We start from the raw sequence: 22,094 nt of genomic DNA on the forward strand, positions 1-22,094 counted from the left end.
ACTGAGTCCTGTTTAACAAACGCGATGCCAGAATGATCGATAATACGAATTATTTTTAATTGGTTTTAATTAAAGCTGGTTAATTAACTTAACAGGGTGATTCGGGTGGACCTCTAATCTACGAGTACAACGGAGTAAGTTACTTGTGCGGCCTTGTCTCATACGGCGTCACTTGCGCTGATGAATTCCCCGGAGTTTACACCAGGGTTGCCTCTTTCTTACCTTGGATCGCCTCCGTTTCTGACCTGACTTCGCCACCTAATCCAGAATGAAGAAAAATACATTAAAACAAATGGTTTAATTAAATTGTAATGATTTTAAGTTGTAATAAATAAATAACGTTTCAAACTATATTCTAATTCTTTTTGTAAGATCATGTAATAATTATTACATTAAAATATTTAAACCTTGCAAGGATGATTGTGGATTTGAGGAGCTGGGTACCCGCGGACAAGAGGTAGTTTGTCACTTTTTCAACAAGTCTCCAAACTTCGTCGGCAAGTAGAAACCTACAAAATTAAATTCCTAGACTTTCTTTAAAGGGGCTCACCGGCGCTGTTGGGGGGAGACCGCCCTTAGTTCAGGGGGAAAACACCCAGCCATACGGAATGGCGCCACCGTCGCGGTGGGCGGGTAAGCAATATGCTAACCAAAAGTTTGAACCCCCCTTCACTCCAACAGCTCCGGCCAGCCCCATTAAATTTCGTCGTGATGTATGACGTAGCTAGCTGCCCGGAAGTGGACCACCGGCCAGAATCCCCCAGACTGGGTACCAGAAAGACAGGTGTCAGGACCACCACACGACAGCTTTCAGTTAGAGGAGGAGCTGAGTCTCGTGACATAATTTACGCTGCCATATTGGTGGGTTTAAAGCAGGAATGAAGCTGATACCACCCAATATGGCTACCAGAACAGCGCCGGTAAGACTAGGGAGGGTGTGACATACTACTATCCCATCTGAAAGCTCTCAATAGAATAGAGCGTCGATGACAATAGAAAGCTTTCTGTTGGAGGAGGAGCTGAGTCCCATGACATAATTTACGCTGCCATATTGGTGGGTTTAAAGCAGGAATGAAGGCTGATACTACCCTGGACCAATATGGCTACCAGAACAGCGCCGGTAAGACTTGGGAGGGTGTGACGTACAACTATCCCATCTGAAAGCTCTCAATAGACCAGACCCTCGATGACAATAGAGAGCTTTCAGTTGGAGTAGGAGCTGAGTCCCACGGCATAATTTACGCTGCCATATTGGTGGGTTTAAAGCGGGAATGAAGCTGATACCACCCTGGACCAATATGGCTACCAGAACAGCGGTAAGACTTGGGAGGGTGTGACGTACTACTATCCCATCTGAAACCTCTCTATTCTTAATTCTAAATGAAGAAGAAAGCAATAGGCCAAGGCTTAACGAGCCCATTAGCTGTGAAGCGTGTTTTTAATAAATTGTTCGTCCTGTATACAAATCCTATAAAAACAGCGATAACGAATAAAATAAGTACATTTTTTTGTTTCCTTTCTCATCATTTTCTCAATGTCAATTTTCGCCAAAAATATTTTTGTTTTCTCCTTCAAAGTTCAAAGGTTAATTAATTTGTTTTCTTTTTACCATAAAGTTAAATTATAGCCACACGCAATGTAATTATTTACATTAATAGAATAAAATTTCCTTTCAATTAGGCCTATAATAATAATTATTTTTTTTTTATTTTTGATCGGCACACTTTTTTTTCCAAATAAGAGACTTTGAAATTTTTTCTCCAAAATTTCTCCCATTTTTGTAAAACGAAAAAAAAAAAATTTGAATATAATAAAAAATGATGACCATATATTTATATATATTTATATTAAAAAAAAACCTTAATGAAAACAATTAAAAATGAAGGAAAATTTTAATTAAAAAATAAAATGCGAATTTTAATTTTTTTTATTTTAAATAAAAGCAGTAGCCACTATATTTTAAATTTTTATTGCGAAATAATAAAGAAAATTTTTAAAAAATTAAGCAATTAAAGGGATAGTATCACGAAACAATTAAGTTTTTTCTTCTAATAAATTCATCTGAAACTTGGCCTTGAATACTAATTTATTATTTTCGTAAATATTAAAATCTAATTGTTATAATAATACTATTTAATAACTGTTAATTTCAAACTAATTATGGTATTAATTTCATCTGAAAATTGGCCTTAAATACTAATTCTAATTTATTATTTAGTAAATATTAAAATCTAATTATGTTATAATATTACTATTTAATAACTGTTAATATCAAATTAATTATACATTATACTTTTACTATTAAAATACAATTTAATTTTTTTGGAAGATTTTAATCACCTCTTTTATGCCATTTAATAATGTAACAAAAAAACCCACTATATTTCGATCGTGACACTATCCCTTTAAACCAACCAAAAATAAAACGAAATATTTGTTTTTTTTCCACAACCTTATTAATTAATTAGATATACAATTTAATTAAGAACTCAATTAATAACAGCACCGGTCACGTTTAATTTGATTTTATTAAAATAAATTGGGCAAATACCACATATAATATAATATAACCTATCTTTCCTTTTTCCATTTCCTTTTATTATTTATATTCTTATTCCCAATTGAAGCCTTTTTCTATATTTTCTTTCTTTAAATTTCCTTCTCTTAAAATTTACTCATTTTTCCCCCGTTATTAATTATATTAAAAGAAATAAATTAAAATTAGAAAAATAATAATAATAATAATAATTAAATATAAAAGTGTTTGTAAATGAATTTGCGAGGGCAAAAAGGAGTTGAAGTTTTATTCTTGGCTCAATTTTTAAATTTGTGTCTAATAATTTTGTCTCCAATTTAAGCTGTTTCTAATAATTTTGACTTCGATTTAAGCTGTTTCTAATAATTTCGCTTCGAACTTAAGCTGTTTCTAATAATTTTGTCTCCGATTTAAGCGGTTTCTAATAATTTTTTCTCCGATTTAAGCGGTTTCTAATAATTTTGTCTCCGATTTAAGCGGTTTCTAATAATTTTGTCTCCGATTTAAGCGGTTTCTAATAATTTTGTCTCCGATTTAAGCTGTTTCTAATCATTTAGCCTCCGATTTAAGCTGTTTCTAATCATTTAGCCTCCGATTTAAGCTGTTTCTAATCATTTAGCCTCCGATTTAAGCTGTTTCTAATCATTTTGCCTCCGATTTAAGCTGTTTCTAATAATTTTGCCTCCGATTTAAGCTGTTTCTAATAATTTTGCCTCCTATTTAAGCTGTTTCTAATAATTTTGCCTCCTATTTAAGATGTTTCTAATAATTTTGTCTCCGATTTAAGCTGTTTCTAATAATTTAGTCTCCGATTTAAGCTGTTTCTAATAATTTAGTCTCCGATTTAAGCTGTTTCTAATAATTTTGCCTCCGATTTAAGCTGTTTCTAATAATTTTGCCTCCTATTTAAGCTGTTTCTAATAATTTTGCCTCCTATTTAAGATGTTTCTAATAATTTTGTCTCCGATTTAAGCTGTTTCTAATAATTTTGTCTCCGATTTAAGCTGTTTCTAATAATTTAGTCTCCGATTTAAGCTGTTTCTAATAATTTTGCCTCCGATTTAAGCTGTTTCTAATCATTTCGCCTCCGATTTAAGCTGTTTCTAATCATTTCGCCTCCGATTTAAGCTGTTTCTAATCATTTCGCCTCCGATTTAATCTGTTTCTAATCATTTCGCCTCCGATTTAAGCTGTTTCTAATCATTTCGCCTCCGATTTAAGCTGTTTCTAATCATTTTGCCTCCGATTTAAGCTGTTTCTAATCATTTTGCCTCCGATTTAAGCTGTTTCTAATCATTTTGCCTCCGATTTAAGCTGTTTCTAATCATTTCGTCTCCGATTCGAGCTGTTTCTAATCGTTTTGTCTTAAAATTAAACTGTTCCTACTAATTTTGTCTCGAATTTAAGCTGTTTCTACTAATTTTGTCTAGAACTTAAGCTATTTCTACTAATTTTGCATTTTGCCTCCAATTTAACCCGTTTTTTATAAAATTTGCGTCAGAATTCCATCTAAACGCGAGCCAAAATAAAACTCAATCAACCTTTTTTCACGCAACGTCATTTAAAAGTTAATTAAGATACTCAGCAATTAAAAAGTTTGAAATCCGTACTTTCGTAGATTTCAATCGCTAAAAAAAGGTGGGCGTTGTTTTCTTAAACACCCAATAAATACTTTTGAGACAAAAAAACCTTAAAACAAAATCAGATAACAAGCTCAGATTTAAACAAAATATATATGGTGGTGGTGGTGTTGGTGTAATAATGATTTTTATCTGGTGGGTTTCATCAGCACGCGATAATTTTCGCACGCTTAAATATTAATTAAATCAATTAACTTAAAACTAAAGTGATTAACACCATCAATAATACCAGGCTAAAGATGCTTCTAAATTAATTAACAGCTGCCGGTAATTATGGTTAATCTAATTTGAATAGAGCAAGCTAGCGTCTAAGAAATAAAATTCATGTTCTTGGGCCAATTTCTCAAATATTTCACAAAGAAATAAAATACGTTTATTTTTCGGGTACGGATGTTGATTTAGGGGTACTAAGCTACATCAGGGATAGATTTAATTTTAGAAGTAGGAATGGAGAACGGAACGGCTAGTATTTACTTCAGTCCGACTCATAGACCACCCAGTATACGGGATTTACGAGAGGTATTTCTGTGGACGATGCCATAACCTGTCGTCGAACGCGCTCCGTAGCCTTGACAGACCAACTCTCCGAAAAGGGGGGCGGTAACCTCGTAAGTCCCGTATAGAGCCCCTAGCTCCAACACTTAACGAAAAGTTTAAATTGTCTTATTGGCTGCTCACTTAAACTACGTTTTAGATGACGTTGCTGACGGGGACGGCGAAAAGTACGTAATTACTTTTTACCTCTGTCGCTATAACCCTCCCGCCTAGCTTCTTTCATACCCCCCCCCCTCCGTCCCGTGGAAGGAAGGGGGGTCCGGGACTTTGACGCACGCCCACCACATTACCGATCTGTTCTCCATTCCTACTTCTAAAATTAAATCTATCTCTAATAGTACATTTATTGATATAGCATTGCTTGCGACAGTCCATAAGTTTACCCCCATCGCGAGTCCGTCTGCACCCCATTATACCTTTCTCACTGAGCTCAGTAATTGCGATTGCGAGACGATTTAAAGATGAAATCCCTCAAATTAGCTTTAATATGAACCTGATTTATATCATTTATGAAATGTTTGAGAAATAGGCTTAAAAATAATCTGAATTAAGATAAACAATATTTCAAAATATGAAAATTGTTTTTTGTTTTTTTGGACAGTGTAGGGTTGTAGTATGTTTATGAATGTGCTTTAGGTCATTTGATGTACGTTATTAACACCACATTTAAATGTATTTCTTTTATACCCTAATGGATTTGTAGTATTAAAATATTTAACATTATATTTACACATTTTTTTAACTCTTATGTGCAAAAAGAATTAACACATTTTTCATTTGTTTAATGATCAAATTAATTAATTAAAATTAAAAACAATTAAAAACAGTCTCCAAAATATATAGATTTCCGTATTGGTTTACAATCATTAAGTGGTTTGGCACCGGTATTCAAAGCGACGCAATCGAAACTTTCTTTAAGGTTTTAATTAACCAAGAAACGCTAATTAATTTGGTTCCGTTTACTTTAATGGAACTCAGTAATTAACTTAATTGAGATCTATATTTTTTACGCGTTGTTCTGGGGGTGTGGCGAATTTTATCTACGTGTGGTAATATATACACGTAGATTATAGTTTGGATGGCCTTGGGCTGTGTGTGTGTGTGTGTTTGTTAGTCTGTGGAAATGGTATACACGAAAAACTAAAGAAATTCAGCTATCAGTTCCGAACTGGAATTGGGGAAAGTATTGGCCTATAGCTTTTGTGGCTACTGGTAATTCCGGTTTCTCACACTTTAAATATTCGTTAAATTTCTAATTATTTTAATTGGCACTAATCATAATTTTTAATAAGTAATAAAAATGGAAGATTTTGAACGCGGAGTTTTTTGGCCCTTTAAATAAAATCTTCCAAAATTAGTTTACTTCAAAACTTATACGGACTTTCTAAAATATATTCTATCAAATACATAAGAAGAAAGCCTCTATAAATGCCACTGACGCGTCTATTATTAAAAGCAAGTCGTAACAAAAACTTTGCGCATGTGCAAATGCTCGTGACGTGCAAATAATATAAATCTAGGTTTTTAGCTGCAACCATGAACACTAATTAGGCCTACTTATAAAAAAACCAGTTCCAGGGACATGCGCGTCCTGTAATTAAGCTTTATAATGTATAAACTCCATCACTTTTCATTGTCTGCTAAAGAATGACAATTTCCCCGCGTTTAGCCATAGCCCTTGCGTCGTGATGCGCGTGATCGAGTGGGCTATGGTTTAGCTTAGTGACGAAAACGTACGACATGACACATCTACTTAGTAACTTAGAGTACAATTATTAAACATATGCATGGAAGATAATATCAATTAGAATAAAGTTCCTAACTCCAATTTTTTGTAAAACCAATCGTTCTAGGCCTAACTGGCACACTTCGGGGTCAAGTAAGGGTCATTGCGCGTCCCCTAGCTACTACAATCAGTGCCGGTTGTTGCTGCTTTAACAAAGGTCAAATAAACCTTAAAGAAAGTTTTGATTGGGCTAAAATCAAGATGAGTTTCGAGTCTCAAAAAATTAAAAAAAAAAAAAAAAAACACATCTACTTTTATACATACAGTAGGAATAGTAATTGGACAACTGAGAAATACTTTTGATAATCTTAAAAAATAGAAAATACTATTTTGGTATATTTGCAACCCTCAAATACACGAACGCGATTGAAACGTAATACATATGTTAAAAAAAAAAAAACCCTGCCTACCTATAGTTGGCACTCTCTCGACCAATCATAATCAATAGAACGTGTGATTCAAATAACATGAATCAAAAGTTTCAGATCAATTCAGAAATTAAAAGCTTCTGCGCGAAATAAGTTAAGCAGACACTTTTAAGTAACATAACCAGCAACTTATGTTAGTGACGTCATTGGTAGAACTAGACGAAATCTTGAATTTTATGAATTACATGGACCAGTTTTTAAATTCAAGAACTGGGGGTTACTGGTCCTCGGGAAGTCCTAAGGACCAGTTTATTATTTTGGACGCTAGCGGGTCACTGGTCCCAAGGACTAGTTTAAAAAATATTGTTTCCCCTAGAGGCCAGAGTGGTCCAAAGAGCAGATAAAAAATTCGTTTGACAACTTATGACGGAGTATAGTAGAATTGCCTAAAAAATAGGATTTTCCGTTGTTGAATGGGGTCAAGTTACTTAAAAGCGCCTGCAGTTTATAGACTTAATTAAACTTAGCGAAAGTTTGTTCAAACTAATTTAAAATTAGTTTAACTTGGAGGGATAGCTAAGCTTTAACTAAAAATAGACGAATTTTAGGCCTAAATCATTAAGTATTAATTAATTTATGTTGCGTTGCATAGGTTATTTACGAGTACGAGGTCTTGTATTATTAGAGGAAATTTAAGCAAAATTACCAAGATTAATTTCAACAAATAATAAATTAAATTAAAGTTAATTAATTAAAAGACTTTTAATAATGTAACCACTCGTAACAAAACAAAAAACGAACTAACAAAAAGAACGCAAAACTAATCAATAAAACAAGCTGAAATATGATTGGTCAGCGAGACGGAATGCTTTCGATCATAATTGCTTTCATACACAATTAGAAATATATATATATACTTAAAAATACCTAAAAAAAATTTAAAACCAATTCAATCTTGAATAATTAATTAAGCATTTTGTCATTAAAAAGATTCATTCTGATTGATTGGTGGTTTGGTTTATAATTATAAATTCGTTAATTTAATTACTATAGTTGACGTCAATGTCAAAGTCTAGTTATAAATTACGTTCAAAAGTAGTTTAGAGCAAATCTCCAGTTAATTACACGGTAATTGAAGAAGCGGATGGTTTATTTTACTAATAATTAAAGAAGTAGATACTATTTTACTGGTAATTACGAAAATAACTATTTACTGAACTAGGTAAGTTTATGATTAGATTACCAAAAGTATTTTGGTGAAGCTACTGGTAATTTAAGAAGGTATTTTACTGGTAATTAATGAAAGTATTTTTTAACATAGGAATTAGTGAAATTACCAAAATCTGAGAAACTTACGACAAGCCAAAAAAAATTAGATTACCAAAAAATTATTTGTAATTAAAATTAAATTAAGTGTTTTAATTACCAAAATCGGTAAATTTTAACCGTCCGAGTTAAAACGATTAGATTAAAATTAAAGCAACTTTTTTAATAATTAAAAGCATTATAGTAGAGTTGATAAAATTCAAATTAAATTACCAGTATCTAATTACCAACACTAACTGGAGACCCGCTCTAAACTCTATTTAAGAAATCGCGCGTAAATGAGTTGTTCTAAAATTTAAATACCTAATGAAACAATTATCATTAATTAATGAACATCGGGGGGGGGGGTAAGAAGGGGGATCGACAATAAAGCTGCCTTGCATATTTAATTAAAATTTAGGAAATAGAGCCGATGGAATATTTTTTGATTTAACAGTTTGCGATATCTTTCACGGGATATAAACATTTAATTGCAGTAATTTTATATTAATTATTAATTAATAATTAGATATATATAAAAATACGACTTGACAGCTAGCGATTAAAATCTTTTTCTTTTTTACCCCCATTTAAATATTTTCCGTAACCTTTCCCCTTTTTTAGTGTGTGACGTCACAATCAAAAGTTTCACGTACCGTTTAATCGATTAATGATCCCCTCTTAGAAGTTCCATGAGTAGATTAAAACTGTTCATGTCTCCCGATTTCTGCTTGGACGTAATTAAGGATTCTTTACCTACTTGGCACGCTCGCTCCAGTTCGGGAATTCGTAAAAGTAGTTCGCCGAACTTGCTGGGTTGTTGCGGGTAATGCATTCGAGTATATGTTTGCATAGCTTCTAAAACTTGCTTCTGACAAACGCCCACCTTCTCCGGTTCCCTCAAACCGCTAACATCTGATAAAATCATTACCCAATATTGAAACCCCATTCAATTAATCGAAATAACTTTAGATTAATCATCACGTCAAAAGATTAATTAATTAAAAGTCCGCTAGATTAAACTATTAATATTCGAATACCAGAAGCCGATTAGGCTTTACACATGAAGTACGTAACATGTGCCTGAGGGAGCTACACGATATTCTCTAAGCTCCTAGGAAAGAACCTCCCTTACGCGGAGGGAAATAGTTTAGTAACGCGGCTCCTTCGGCCTTAAGAACCGATTTACCAGGTACAGGGCTCCCACCAAAATCTTAAAAAAAAGTAGGGAAATAGGGGATTTTTTAGGCTAGAAATAGGGTGAAATAGGCACCGAATTTTTTAAACTAGGGACCAAATAGGAACCAAAATGGGATCTTTATTTGAACTTATATTTTCACCAATCTATCCCTGTTTTCACAAAATGACAAAGTCAGATATTTGTAAAAATATTTTATCATAAAACTGACTTAGTTTTTGTTTATTACATTACTACGTTTTATCTATCACAATTCTATCACACTTAACAATCAGTCTTTTTTCGTTTTTCAATGAAATAAGAAATATAAATGTGTAAATTGGACTTTGGGTTGAATATTATAAGCTTATGGCACATTAAACTAGGAATATGGTGATTTAGGGACCAAATCACAATTCTATGGTGGTTTAGGGTCCTCAAAAAAAAGTAGGGGGTTTTAGGTATTTTAGGGACATGGTGGGAGCCCTGCAGGTACATAAATTAAGGAACTACTATAAAGACTGAGCAGGGTGTCTAAAATATTCTTTAGATAAAACTATTCACAATACCAAAGATTATTTGGGAGTAAGGAACGAAGATCTTATCAATCTGGGTAGCTTTTGCTTGGACTATTTAAGTCGCCGTCTATATATTTTTTTTTTACGGGGAATGTTTTCTGTTCTCGCGGCTACGGCGAGCCCAGCCGCCGGCGGCTCGGGAATCGGGACCGGTGATAGTGGATACCGGTCTTACCTAGCCAAGGCTTAGTGTAGTTTTCGAGCCTACTATTAATATTCGCAGAGCTATTTTTCTGTTGAAATTAGGGAACTACTATAAATATTGAATAGAGTGTCTAAAATATTCTTTAGATAAAACTATTCACAATACCAAAGATTATTTGGGAGTAAGGAACGAAGATCTTATCAATTTGGGTAGCTTTTGCTTGGACTATTTAAGTCGCCGTCTATGTTTTTTTTTTTACGGGGAATGTTTTCTGTTCTCGCGGCTACGGCGAGCTCAGCCGCCGGCGGCTCGGGAATCGGGATACCGCTGATACCTAGCCAAGGCTTAGTGTAGTTTTCGAGTCTACTATTATTCGCGGAGCTATTTTTCTGTTGAAATTAGGGAACTACTATAAATATTGAGTAGAGTTCTTTAGATAAAACTATTCACAATGCCAAAGATTATTTGGGAGTAAGGCCCGAAGATCTTATCAATCTGGGTAGCTTTTGCTTGGACTATTTAAGTCGCCGTGTATATGTTTTTTTTTTTTTTTTACGAGGAATGTTTTCTGTTCTCGCGGCCACGGCGAGCTCAGCCGCCGGCGGCTCGGAAATCGGGATACCGCCGATACCAAGCCAAGGCTTTTTGTAGTTTTCGAGTCTACTATTATTCGCGGAGCTATTTTTCTGTTGAAATTAGGGAACAACTATAAATATTGAGTAGAGTGTCTGAAATATTGTTTAGTTAAAACTATTCACAATACGAAAGATTATTTGGGAGTAAGGAACGAAGATCTTATCAATAAGGGTAGCTTTTGCTTGGACTATTTAAGTCGCCGTGTATATGTTTTTTTTTTTTTTTACGGGGAATGATTTCTGTTCTCGCGGCTACGGCGAGCTTAGCCGTCGGCGGCTCGGGAATCGGGATACCGTCGATACCTAGTCAAGGCTAAGTGTAGTTTTCGAGTCTACTATTATTCGCGGAGCTATTTTTCTCTTGCAATTATAAAAATTCTTATAATATTTAGTTGAAGACTTATTAAGTGACTCGGAATTTGAGCTTTAAGATGTTGAATATATTATAAAGACTTCCGAACGATACCGCAAATTTACCTTCCGAGCTTCCCGGTTCGGTCGACGGCTAGGTCCATTGCAAGAAAATAGTAATAGCCGTCGCCGATTGTTCTGGCATTAAAGAGGTTATCTACGGTTAGGGGGCTCATGATTGGTTAAAAGCTTTCTTGTTCGTCTGCTTAGTTTACTTTTTACTTCGGGAATGTCATGAAATCCATAGCCAAAGCTATAGAAAAGTGGGACTTACATACTTTATGTGTGAAGCATAATCCGATTTTGCTTTTGCGAATACTAAGCAAGTAATCGTCGAAACGATTAATCGATTCAAACCCCCCCCCGTACATTAATCGATTCAAACCCCCCCCGTACATTAATCGATTCAAACCCCCCCCCCGTACATTAATCGATTCAAAACCCCCCCCCCCGTACATTAATCGATTCAAAACCCCCCGTACATTAATCGATTCAAAACCCCCCCGTACATTAATCGATTCAAAACCCCCCGTACATTAATCGATTCAAAACCCCCCGTACATTAATCGATTCAAAAACCCCCGTACATTAATCGATTCAAAACCCCCGTACATTAATCGACTCGTGAAACTATCTATTCAAAAACCTAACAAATTAATCGATTAATTTAATTTTTTAAAGAATTATCTATCTGATAAGTTTTATCGAAATCAAAAAGTATTACCACGAATCTTCTATTAAAATGATTGATCAATTATAAAACCAAGGGAATTAATCGATTAAATTAAGTCTTAACAACTATCCCTGTGATTGATTAACCGCCCAGCAAACAGATTACGCGATTAGAAATCGGAATAAATTAATCGACTAATTTTTAAGAATTATCTATCAAAATGTATTGCCACGAATGTCCCCTTAAAATGATTAATCGATTAATCAAATTTTTAAGAACTATAAGACAATTACGATACAGGTACTGAATTGGGACATACCTGATGTTAGAAGTATGATGACCTTCAAGCAGACGTACTCGTACTGATCAAGCCTGAGTCTGCGCATATGTTCCGTCAAATTGAGCATACGTTCAATGACGGGTCCCAGACCGAGCTTTTTGGCTTGTTCCAGAGTCATGGATTTGCCCAGGGACACTTTAATTTCGTGAGGACTGTCCATCGAGCGATAGCAACAACTCAGAAGTAAAAGCTCGCACCACGAATTGATCAGAAGAGCTATTTGATCATCGATCTAAAAATCAGAAAGAAAAAATAGCAATTGGGGGTTAGAATAGAAAAAATGTAGCGCAAATATTATTGACACACAACTTTGGAGTGTTATAACTCTGGTTCTATAAGAGATAAGGGGATGAATTTTGAGTATGTTATAGCCCCACTTCTCCCCTTTCAAATGGTACTAAGTACTTTGGGTTACGACAATCAGGGGCCGAGTAATTACGCAAAATGCTCAAAAACGTCATCTCCCCAGGATTAACATGGGCTTGATCACACGACACCTTTTAACTCTGGTTCTATAAGAGATAGGGGGATGTCCTTTGAGTATGTTATAGTCCTATTTCTCCTCTTTCCAACGATACTAAGTACTTGGGGTTACGACAATCAGGGGCCGAGTAATTAAGCAAAATGCTCATAAACGTCATCTCCCCAGGATTAACATGGGCTTATTCACACGATACCTTTTAACTCTGGTTCTATAAGAGATACGGGGTTGTCCTTTGAGTATGTTATAGTCCTATTTCTCCTCTTTCCAACGATACTAAGTACTTGGGATTACAACAATTGGGGCCCGAGTAATTAAGGAAAATGCTAATAAACGTCATCTCCAAAGGATTAACATGGGCTGATTTACACGACACATTTTAACTCTGGTTCTATAAGGGATACGGGAATGTCCTTCGAGTATGTCATAGCCCCTTTTCTCCTCTTTCTAATGATACTAAGTACTAGGGGTTACAACAATCGGGGCCCGAGTAATTAAGCAAAATGATCATAAACGTCATCTCCCCAGGATTATCATGGGCTTATTCACACGATACCTTTTAACTCTGGTTCTACAAGAGATACGGGGATGTCCTTTGAGTATGTCATAGCCCCTTTTCTCCTCTTTCTAATGGTACTAAGTACTTGGCATTACAACAATAGGTGCCGAGTAATTAAGCAAAATGCTCAAAAACCTCATCTCCCCAGGATTAACATGGGCTTATTCACACGATACCTTTTAACTCTGGTTCAACTAGAGATACGGGGATGTCCTTTGAGTATCTTATAGTCCCATTTCTCCCCTTTCCAACGATACTACGCACTTGGGGTTACCCCAATGGTTGCCCGAGTAATTACGGAATGAAATTAGTATAAAAGATCGCGGCCAATTTAAACTAGTGACGTACCTCAATTTCCCTGAAGAGTGGCAAACTCTTGCACCATTTAACGATCTTGTAGAGTCGGTGATCAGCGATGCTACAAAGATTGTTGATGAACTCGTTATTATTGCCTCCGGTTCCGCCTGATCCATCCAGGGATCCCGAGGCGCTCATGGGTCCCATGCCCATGGCCCCCAAGGCGGCGGCGCCCATGGCGCCCCCTCGATCTCCGCTGTATTGCTCCGAGAAGCGGTTGACTTCCTTGTCCGTGTAATGCCATAAATGCTCAACCGCTAAGATTTCTTGCATCAAAGGTGGGATATAGCCAACGTGGGGTTCGTCTTCCGCTGAGTTGATACCAGAATCTACACGTTAAGTTCATGCAATAAATTCCTCCTCGCAAATTGAGAGGTTTTCATCGCGCATGCTTGTCAAAATTACTGAACAAAAAGACAGAACAAATTGGGCTCTTACCGGAAACAGTTCTGGCGGAAGAGGGCCTAGTAGGCGAAACTCCATCGAGTGGCGTCGAGTGGGAACTATAGTGTCCTTCTTTAAACCTCTCGGAGGAAGTGTTACTTTGCTGCGAGTCACAGGCGGAAGAAACCCTCCCGTCGCTCAAGGATTGCGTTGCCAAAGTGTAAGAACACTGGTAAGTACTTCGCCCACCCCTGGTCCTATCTTCTCGAATAGCTACGAGACAATGTCCAAAAACGATGTCCAGTCAAACTCCCCTTGAACCCCATAGGCCTAATTGCTTAAAAAGTCCTTGACGTACCTTCGAGTTTCATCCCAGTCTTAAGGCACTTGTCAAAACGGCAAGCGGGACACTTCTTGCGGGTGCTGATGGTAATGGTGCACTTGGCTCCTCTTAGACAGACGTAGTTCTTCTTGTTTTGAACCGTCCTCTTAAAGAAACCTTTGCAAGATTCGCAGGAGAAGATTCCGTAGTGAAAGCCCGATATTCTGTCACCGCAGATCGGGCAAGGGCCGCTTAAAAGTTGTTGTCGAGAAATTCCCGAAGACGAGTTGGCGCTGCTGCCCAATGGGCTTTGAGAAGAGATTTCGCCCAACACTTTGGAATCCTCGTTGTAAGATCCGTTATCTACGGATAGACGTCTAGAAGGACTCGAGAAATCGCTGGCGTTTGATTCGTCAGAAGCGCTTGAAATTACGGACGCGCTGGAAGCTGTTTTTCACATAAACGTTTCGGCACTTCAATTTTAATCCCATTTGGTAAGCTATTGAGGGGTCTCAGTCAAATAACTCTCCGAATTTCCAGCGGTTTCAAGTCATCTACGTCCCTAAGTTTCCCGAGGTTTGAAGTCACCCACGTCCCCGAATTTCCCACGGTTTGAAGTCACCCACGGCCCCGAATTTCCCACGGTTTGAAGTCACCTACGTCCCCGAATTTCCCACGGTTTCAAGTCACCTACGTCCCCGAATTTCCCACGGTTTCAAGTCACCTACGTCCTCCAATTTCCCACGGTTTCAAGTCATCTACGTCCCCGAATTTCCCACGGTTTCAAGTCATCTACGTCCCCGAATTTCCCACGGTTTCAAGTCACCCACGCCCCGAATTTCCCACGGTTTCAAGTCACCCACGCCCCGCGTTTCCCACGGTTTCAAGTCATCTACGTCCCTGAATTTCCCACGGTTTCAAGTCATCTACGTCCCTGAATTTCCCACGGTTTCAAGTCATCTACGTCCCTGAATTTCCCACGGTTTCAAGTCATCTACGTCCCAGAATTTCCCACGGTTTCAAGTCATCTACGTCCCCGAATTTCCCACGGTTTCAAGTCACCCACGCCCCGCGTTTCCCACGGTTTCAAGTCATCTACGTCCCTGAATTTCCCACGGTTTCAAGTCATCTACGTCCCTGAATTTCCCACGGTTTCAAGTCATCTACGTCCCAGAATTTCCCACGGTTTCAAGTCATCTACGTCCCAGAATTTCCCACGGTTTCAAGTCATCTACGTCCCCGAATTTCCCACGGTTTCAAGTCATCTACGTCCCCGAATTTCCCACGGTTTCAAGTCATCTACGTCCCCGAATTTCCCACGGTTTCAAGTCATCTACGTCCCCGAATTTCCCACGGTTTCATGTCACCCACGTCCCCGAGTTTAAAGTAGGTTTCAAGTCACCCACGTCCCCGAGTTTGAATTAGGTTTCAAGTCACCCACGTCCCCGAGTTTGAAGTAGGTTTCAAGTCACCCACGTCCCCGAGTTTGAAGTAGGTTTCAAGTCACCCACGTCCCCGAGTTTGAAGTAGGTTTCAAGTCACCCACGTCCCCGAGTTTGAAGTAGGTTTCAAGTCACCCACGTCCCCGAGTTTGAAGTAGGTTTATTCAATAATTCTGGACTTACTTGTAGACCTGCAATCCAAGATAGTTGGCTGATGTATGACGGCCGTTTTGTGGCTCCTACTTTCAGTCGGTCCTTGTTCGGGCGTCGAATGATTGGCGTAAATGACGTGCTGCTGCGCTTGATGTTGATTGGGCGTACTATTCCCCATGGAGAAAATGGAATTGCCTTCAACGCCTACGCTAGTAGTCACGGAATGATCCGGAGTTCCCGTCGAACTCCGTTGTAAAGTCGGCGAGGGTGAAGGGCCGAATGGCATAGTTACTTGCTTCGAAATGATGCTGCCGGCGGAACTGGTTCGGAAATGGGCGGGGCTGTGACTTGGCGAGTAATTACTTCCGCCAATCGGAGTGACGGAACCCTTATTTGGGAAACTGCCGCTGCTGCTATCGGCTACCACCACTAAATGGTGTCTGCTTTGGCTGGGACTTTGAGTCGGAGAGTATAGGATATTACCGTTTTCAACGGAAACATGGCGACCCTTAAAATAAAATCGGCCAAACGTTCAAGACGCGTAAAATTGCAAAGACTGATTTCTGCGTTTCTGACAATGTCCAACCCAAAGTTCAACCGCGTTCCTGACGATGTCCAACCCAAAGTTCAACCGCGTTCCTGACGATGTCCAACCCAAAGTTCAACAGCGTTCCTAACGATGTCCAACCCAAAGTTCAACCGCGTTCCTGACGATGTCCAACCCAAAGTTCAACCGCGTTCCTGACGATGTCCAACCCAAAGTTCAACAGCGTTCCTAACGATGTCCAACCCAAAGTTCAACAGCGTTCCTAACGATGTCCAACCCAAAGTTCAACAGCGTTCTTCCTAACGATGTCCAACCCAAAGTTCAACCGCGTTCCTAACGATGTCCAACCCAAAGTTCAACCGCGTTCCTGACGATGTCCAACCCAAAGTTCAACCGCGTTCCTGACGATGTCCAACCCAAAGTTCAACCGCGATCCTGACGATGTCCAACCCAAAGCTCAACCGCGATCCTGACGATGTCCAACCCAAAGTTCAACCGCGTTTCTACTTGAACAAAGTGAGAGTCTCTTACCTGTAAGGGTGAGTTAGTAGGCGAATAAACGGAAGAGTTATCGCTGCTATTTCCAGGAACATGATGTCGGGAGAGTACGGGACTTTGATTGTGCGAGTACGAAACGGAATTATTGATAATGGTATGCCTTCCGAGCAAAGGACTTTGAGTGGGCGAGTACGACGACCTGGAACTACTACAACTACTGGTTGGCCTATTCAGCACGGGACTGGGACTTTGGCTGTAGGGTCCCGTCGTCACGTTGCCCGAGGCAAACCCGGACAGATGTCGGCTTTGTGCGGGACTTTGGCGATGGTTGGTAAAGGAGTTCTCCGTAAGGGTGGTAGCGGTAACTCCGCCAATACTGTTGGTTCTATCACTTGAAGGAAAGGCCAGCGCCACTCCCGTTCCGTTTTGGGTGGCCGTCCCATTAAAGGCCGATATTCCATTGGGCGAAAATCGAGTGACGTTGCCCAGGACTTCCAGTTGGATTGTTGTGGCGGAGTCCAGGGCAATAGGGTGGATAGGGGTGGGGCTAGCTTCGCGACTTCGACGACGACCACTGTTGCATCCGACCAGTAACATGTTCTTGTGATCTTTCGTGATTAGCTACAAATAACCAACAAATACACGCCATTTCAAGACAAGGTTCGGATTGAAAATACTAGGTGACATTTCCAGGATAGCCCAAACTGTCCTCAACCTATTGCAAATAACTACTTCCAGCACAACCCAAGTTGTCCTCAAACTAATGCAAATACTAGATGACTTTTCCAGGATAGCCAAAACTGTCCTCAACCTAATGCAAATACTAGAGGACTTCTCCAGGATAGACAAAACTGTCCTCAACCTAATGCAAATACTAGAGGACTTCTCCAAGATAGCCAAAACTGTCCTCAACCTAATGCAACTACTAGAGGACTTTTCCAGGATAGCCAAAACTGTCCTCAACCTAATGCAAATAACTAATTCCAGGACAACCCAAATTGTCCTAAACCAAATGCAAATACTAGAGGACTTTTCCAGGATAGCCCAAATTGTCTTCAACCTAATGTGAATAACTATTTCCAGGACAACCCAAATTGTCCTCAAACTAATGCAAATACTAGAGGACTTTTCCAGGATAGCCCAAACTATCCTCAACCTATTTCAAATAACTACTTCCAGGACAACCCAAATTGTCCTCAAACTAATGCAAATACTAGAGGACTTTTCCAGGATAGCCAAAACTGTCCTCAACCTAATGCAAATAACTACTTCCAGGACAACCCAAATTGTCCTCAACCTAAGTGACAGGGTTCATACAACAACCCCCTGTAATGGACACTGAAGGAACTCACATTAGGAGGTGGAAGATGAGTTTCCTCCTTGTCATTCTGAATGCACATGGGACTTCCGCTTGAATTGTGTCTGACAGGCGCGTCGGAAATGGCCATGGGTGGATCGATAGAATTCCCCATTTCATCTTCTTCCCCGTCATTGGATAATTCTCCTTCCCAGGACATGGGTCGCTCCCGGTTCAAATCCTCTTGTTCTTGAATCCCGCCATTTGACCCTTGACCAGTACCATTCTTCTTAAGCCTTAAGTTCAGAGCTTCCCCTACCACTTGCATCACCTCGACGTCGTACCCTTCATTGTCTTCCACCATTCCAACAGGAAGGATGACGCTCCCGGCTCCCCCTGGATCGGGAGCCATGGGAGAGGGAGTCACAATCGCGGGTGAATTCACCCGAGAGTTTATTGATAAAATTGGACTCCGTGAATTTGTATCCATGATTTATGTCGTAATTCGACCAATGTTTTTATGTATATTAAATTAAAGTTATGATTTAATCACTGGGGTTTAATAAACAACGAGTTCAGTTCAGTTCAGTTCAGTTCGATTCAGTTCCCAAGTTTAATTAATGATTTGAAAATCATTTTGAACCCGAGTTTAAGTTTTTGTTAAGATTTCACTCGCTTTTTTCTTTACAATTACTGGTTTAATGTTATTTATTTATCCAGTTCAGTTCAGTTCAAGTTGAGATTTTTATAAAATTAAAATACTGAAGCACGCTGATTTACTTTCCACTTTCCAGTTTTTGTTATTTGTATATTTAAATATTATAAATAGTTATAATTGAAATGATAATTAGAATATATTTGTTGGAATGTAAAGAGTTTGATATTTTTAACCAAAAGGGAAGTCTTTAATTTGGCATTTGAGTTGGCCTCCATTTTTTTACCGATGTTGAGAAATACGTATAAGTTCAAAATCTGAAAATGTTGTTGTTCAAAATGAGTTTTTTTGAACATTATTTATTAAGCAAAACGTTCACAAACAACCCCTCCATAGGAATAGCATTACACCCAACTTTGGAAGCTTGTAACTCTGGTCCTACTAGAGATACGGGGATGTCCTTTGAGTATGTTATAGTCCATTTTGTCCCCCATCCAAACATACTAAAAACTTAGGTTTGTGACAAACAGGGGCCGAGTAATTAAGCAAAACGTAAACAAACAAACCCCTCCATAGGAAAAGCATTAGACCCAACTTTGGAGCCTCGTAACTCTGGTTCTACTAGAGATGCGGGGATGTCCTTTGAGTATGTTATAGTCCAATTTGTCCCCATCCAACCATACTAAAAACGTAGGGCTACGACAAACAGGGGCCGAGTAATTAAGCAAAACGTTCACAAACAACCCCCTCCATAGGAATAGCATTACACCCAACTTTGGAAGCTTGTAACTCTGGTCCTACTAGAGATGCGGGGATGTCCTTTGAGTATGTTATAGTCCTATTTTCCCCCCATCCAACCATACTAAAAACTTGGGGCTACGACAAACAGGGGCCGAGTAATTAAGCAAAAGGTTCACAAACAACCCCTCTATAGGAATTGCATTACACCCAACTTTGGAGTCTCATAACTCTGGTTCTACCAGAGATACGGGGATGTCCTTTGAGTATGTTATAGTCCTATTTTCCCTCATCCAACCATACTAAAAACTTTGGGCTACGACAAACAGGGGCCGAGTAATTAAGCAAAACGTTCACAAACAACCCCTCCATAGGAATAGCATTACACCCAACTTTGGAAGCTTGTAACTCTGGTTCTACTAGAGACTGGTTCTACTAGAGATACGGGGATGTCCTTTGAGTATGTTATAGTCCTATTTTCCCCCCATCCAAACATACTAAAAACTTAGGGCTACGACAAACAGGGGCCGAGTAATTAACCAAAACGTTCACAAACATTCCCCCTCCATTGGAAAAGCTTCACACCCAACTTTGGAGGCCCGTAACTCTGGTTCTACTAGAGATACGGGGATCTCCTTTGAGTATGTTATAGTCCAATTTGTCCCCCATCCAACCATACTAAAAACTTAGGGCTACGACAAACAGGGGCCGAGTAATTAAGCAAAAGGTTCACAAACAACCCCTCCATAGGAATAGCTTCACACCCAACTTTGGAGTCTCGTAACTCTAGTTCTACTAGAGATACGGGGATGTCCTTTGAGTATGTTATAGTCCTATTTGTAACCCATCCAACCATACTAAAAACATACCGCTACGACAAACAGGGGCCGAGTAATTAAGCAAAAGGTTCACAAACAACCCCTCTATAGGAATAGCTTCACACCCAACTTTGGAGGCTCGTAACTCTGGTTCTACTAGAGATACGGGGATGTCCTTTGAGTATGTTATAGTCTTATTTGCCCCCCATATACCGAGCTATTTTTAACAAGTTTGCTACAATACTAAGGAAACCATCCCAATTTGATGATATTTTTTAGACCCGAGTTCTGGTTTAACCGATGGGTTGCTTAAAAATCGCGCAAATTTCAAAATTATAGGATTTTTGGCGGTTTTAGTCAAAATTATAGGATTTTATAGGAAGGTTTTAAAAATATAGGATTTTATAGGAGTTATAGGACCCCTGGGGCCCTGCAAAGATGATCAAATCTTATACATTCCTAATCAGTTTCAATGATTCACTTACAAAATAAACAGTGTCTGCACTCAACAATCATACTTTTAGCACATAAAATTCACACATTTCCAAAACAGAGTTGATAGTTCTGCATTAACACCAAATATAACTTCAAAACACACCTTTATCATATATAACCGCGTAAATTTGTCTATAAACGTAATAGTTACCCCAAAACACACGATTTCTAATGTTCTAAACGCGTTAAGGACCTAAAATGTGCTTAGCCTTGTTACTAACCAGTTTGACAACTGAAACTCATGACTCATAATGTGAACGACAAATGACGAATATATTCGAGACTAAATTCTTTGAATTTTTATATCATTGACCCCGTATAATGTTTAACAAGACGGTCTTTCCATTAAGAAAGTTTATAGCACCATATAATTAGCGAAATAAAAAAAAAACTTACTTGGTCACATTCATGTAGTACATGTTTGCGCAAAGGCTTACGGTACCTGGCTTCCGAGTTCTTCCAACCTTGAATCCTTTTTAGGTTAAATTTCGTTAATCCAAAAACCGCGAGGAAGACTTACAATTAAAAATATTGACGTTTAGATAAGTTTGCGAGATTCCTAGACACTTTTACCGATATCAAAGATGGTAAAAACTGATAAAATACTAGTGCATTAGTCAAAATATCGCGACCAAACTTCCCAAGGGCCAAAGCATTATTAGGCCTTGAGGACGGTTGTTTTAGTACCAAGGAGGATATAAACAGTGTACCCGGGATGTCAAAATGGTTAATTTCATATTTATTTAAAAATATTGACGCATGAATCTAACTTTAAACATGCAACATCGAATAATGGAATAGTCACGTGTGCTCTGAAGACTTACTTTAAAAAAATTTAGTTAATTGAATATTATTAGGGTTGAAATTAAATTATTTACAATTACTTCCTGTGTACAAAGTTTAGTTCATCCACTGTAGGAACTTAAGACCAAAGATTTATATGCCCTGAAGGCAGGAATTTCACATAGATATATATACGGGTCTAGATACACTTCCCCTCTGTTAGGCCCTTTAAAAAATGCGGAGGTGAGAACTAGCAGTCGACGCTTTACGGCGGGGGAATTAGATCCAAACGCCATCTATTGAGAGTTTCAAGAAACAAAAAAACGAATAATTCGAATATGGAAAGCGCGGGAAATTCAAATTAGGCTTAACTTTTCAAGTAGCTTTACGTATTTCTGATCTCCTTTATACGTGTA

The 22,094-nt window shown here is 38.3% G+C and overlaps 1 protein-coding gene across 2 annotated transcripts; it reads right to left on the reverse strand.

Annotated features, from left to right (window-relative positions):
• Positions 1 to 1,419: 1,419 nt before the first annotated feature.
• Positions 1,420 to 21,576, reverse strand: Hr39 (Nuclear hormone receptor FTZ-F1 beta). 2 transcript variants are annotated; one of them, XM_089836073.1, is made up of 9 exons: positions 21,292 to 21,576; positions 18,245 to 19,161; positions 16,926 to 17,513; positions 15,878 to 16,355; positions 14,289 to 14,699; positions 13,985 to 14,203; positions 13,538 to 13,857; positions 12,129 to 12,381; positions 1,420 to 9,105 (listed from the first exon to the last, which is right to left on the reverse strand). In XM_089836073.1, the coding sequence occupies exons 2-9, from the start codon at positions 18,677 to 18,679 to the stop codon at positions 8,858 to 8,860; spliced, it is 2,952 nt and encodes a 983-aa protein (XP_089692199.1). In that variant the 5' UTR covers positions 18,680 to 19,161; positions 21,292 to 21,576; the 3' UTR covers positions 1,420 to 8,857. The 2 variants fall into 2 exon arrangements, with proteins under 2 accessions (XP_089692199.1, XP_089692197.1); XM_089836071.1 differs by having other exon boundaries at positions 13,538 to 13,875; positions 21,292 to 21,574.
• Positions 21,577 to 22,094: the final 518 nt, after the last annotated feature.

Source organism: Phalangium opilio, unplaced genomic scaffold, assembly GCF_054372755.1.
Source record: "Phalangium opilio isolate 3A_F unplaced genomic scaffold, DU_Popi_V2 ptg000042l_1, whole genome shotgun sequence".
Classification (NCBI taxonomy): domain Eukaryota; kingdom Metazoa; phylum Arthropoda; class Arachnida; order Opiliones; family Phalangiidae; genus Phalangium; species Phalangium opilio.

Bases quoted from the DNA above. Each gene is read 5' to 3' on its own strand.
- Hr39 (XM_089836071.1), bottom strand. From the start codon at position 18,679: ATGGATACAAATTCACGGAGTCCAATTTTATCAATAAACTCTCGGGTG. The intron at 17,514-18,244 runs GTGAGTTCCTTC...GGTTATTTGTAG, and splicing joins CTCATCTTCCACCTCCTAAT to CTAATCACGAAAGATCACAA. The intron at 14,700-15,877 runs GTAAGTCCAGAA...TGTGAAAAACAG, and splicing joins CTTGGATTGCAGGTCTACAA to CTTCCAGCGCGTCCGTAATT.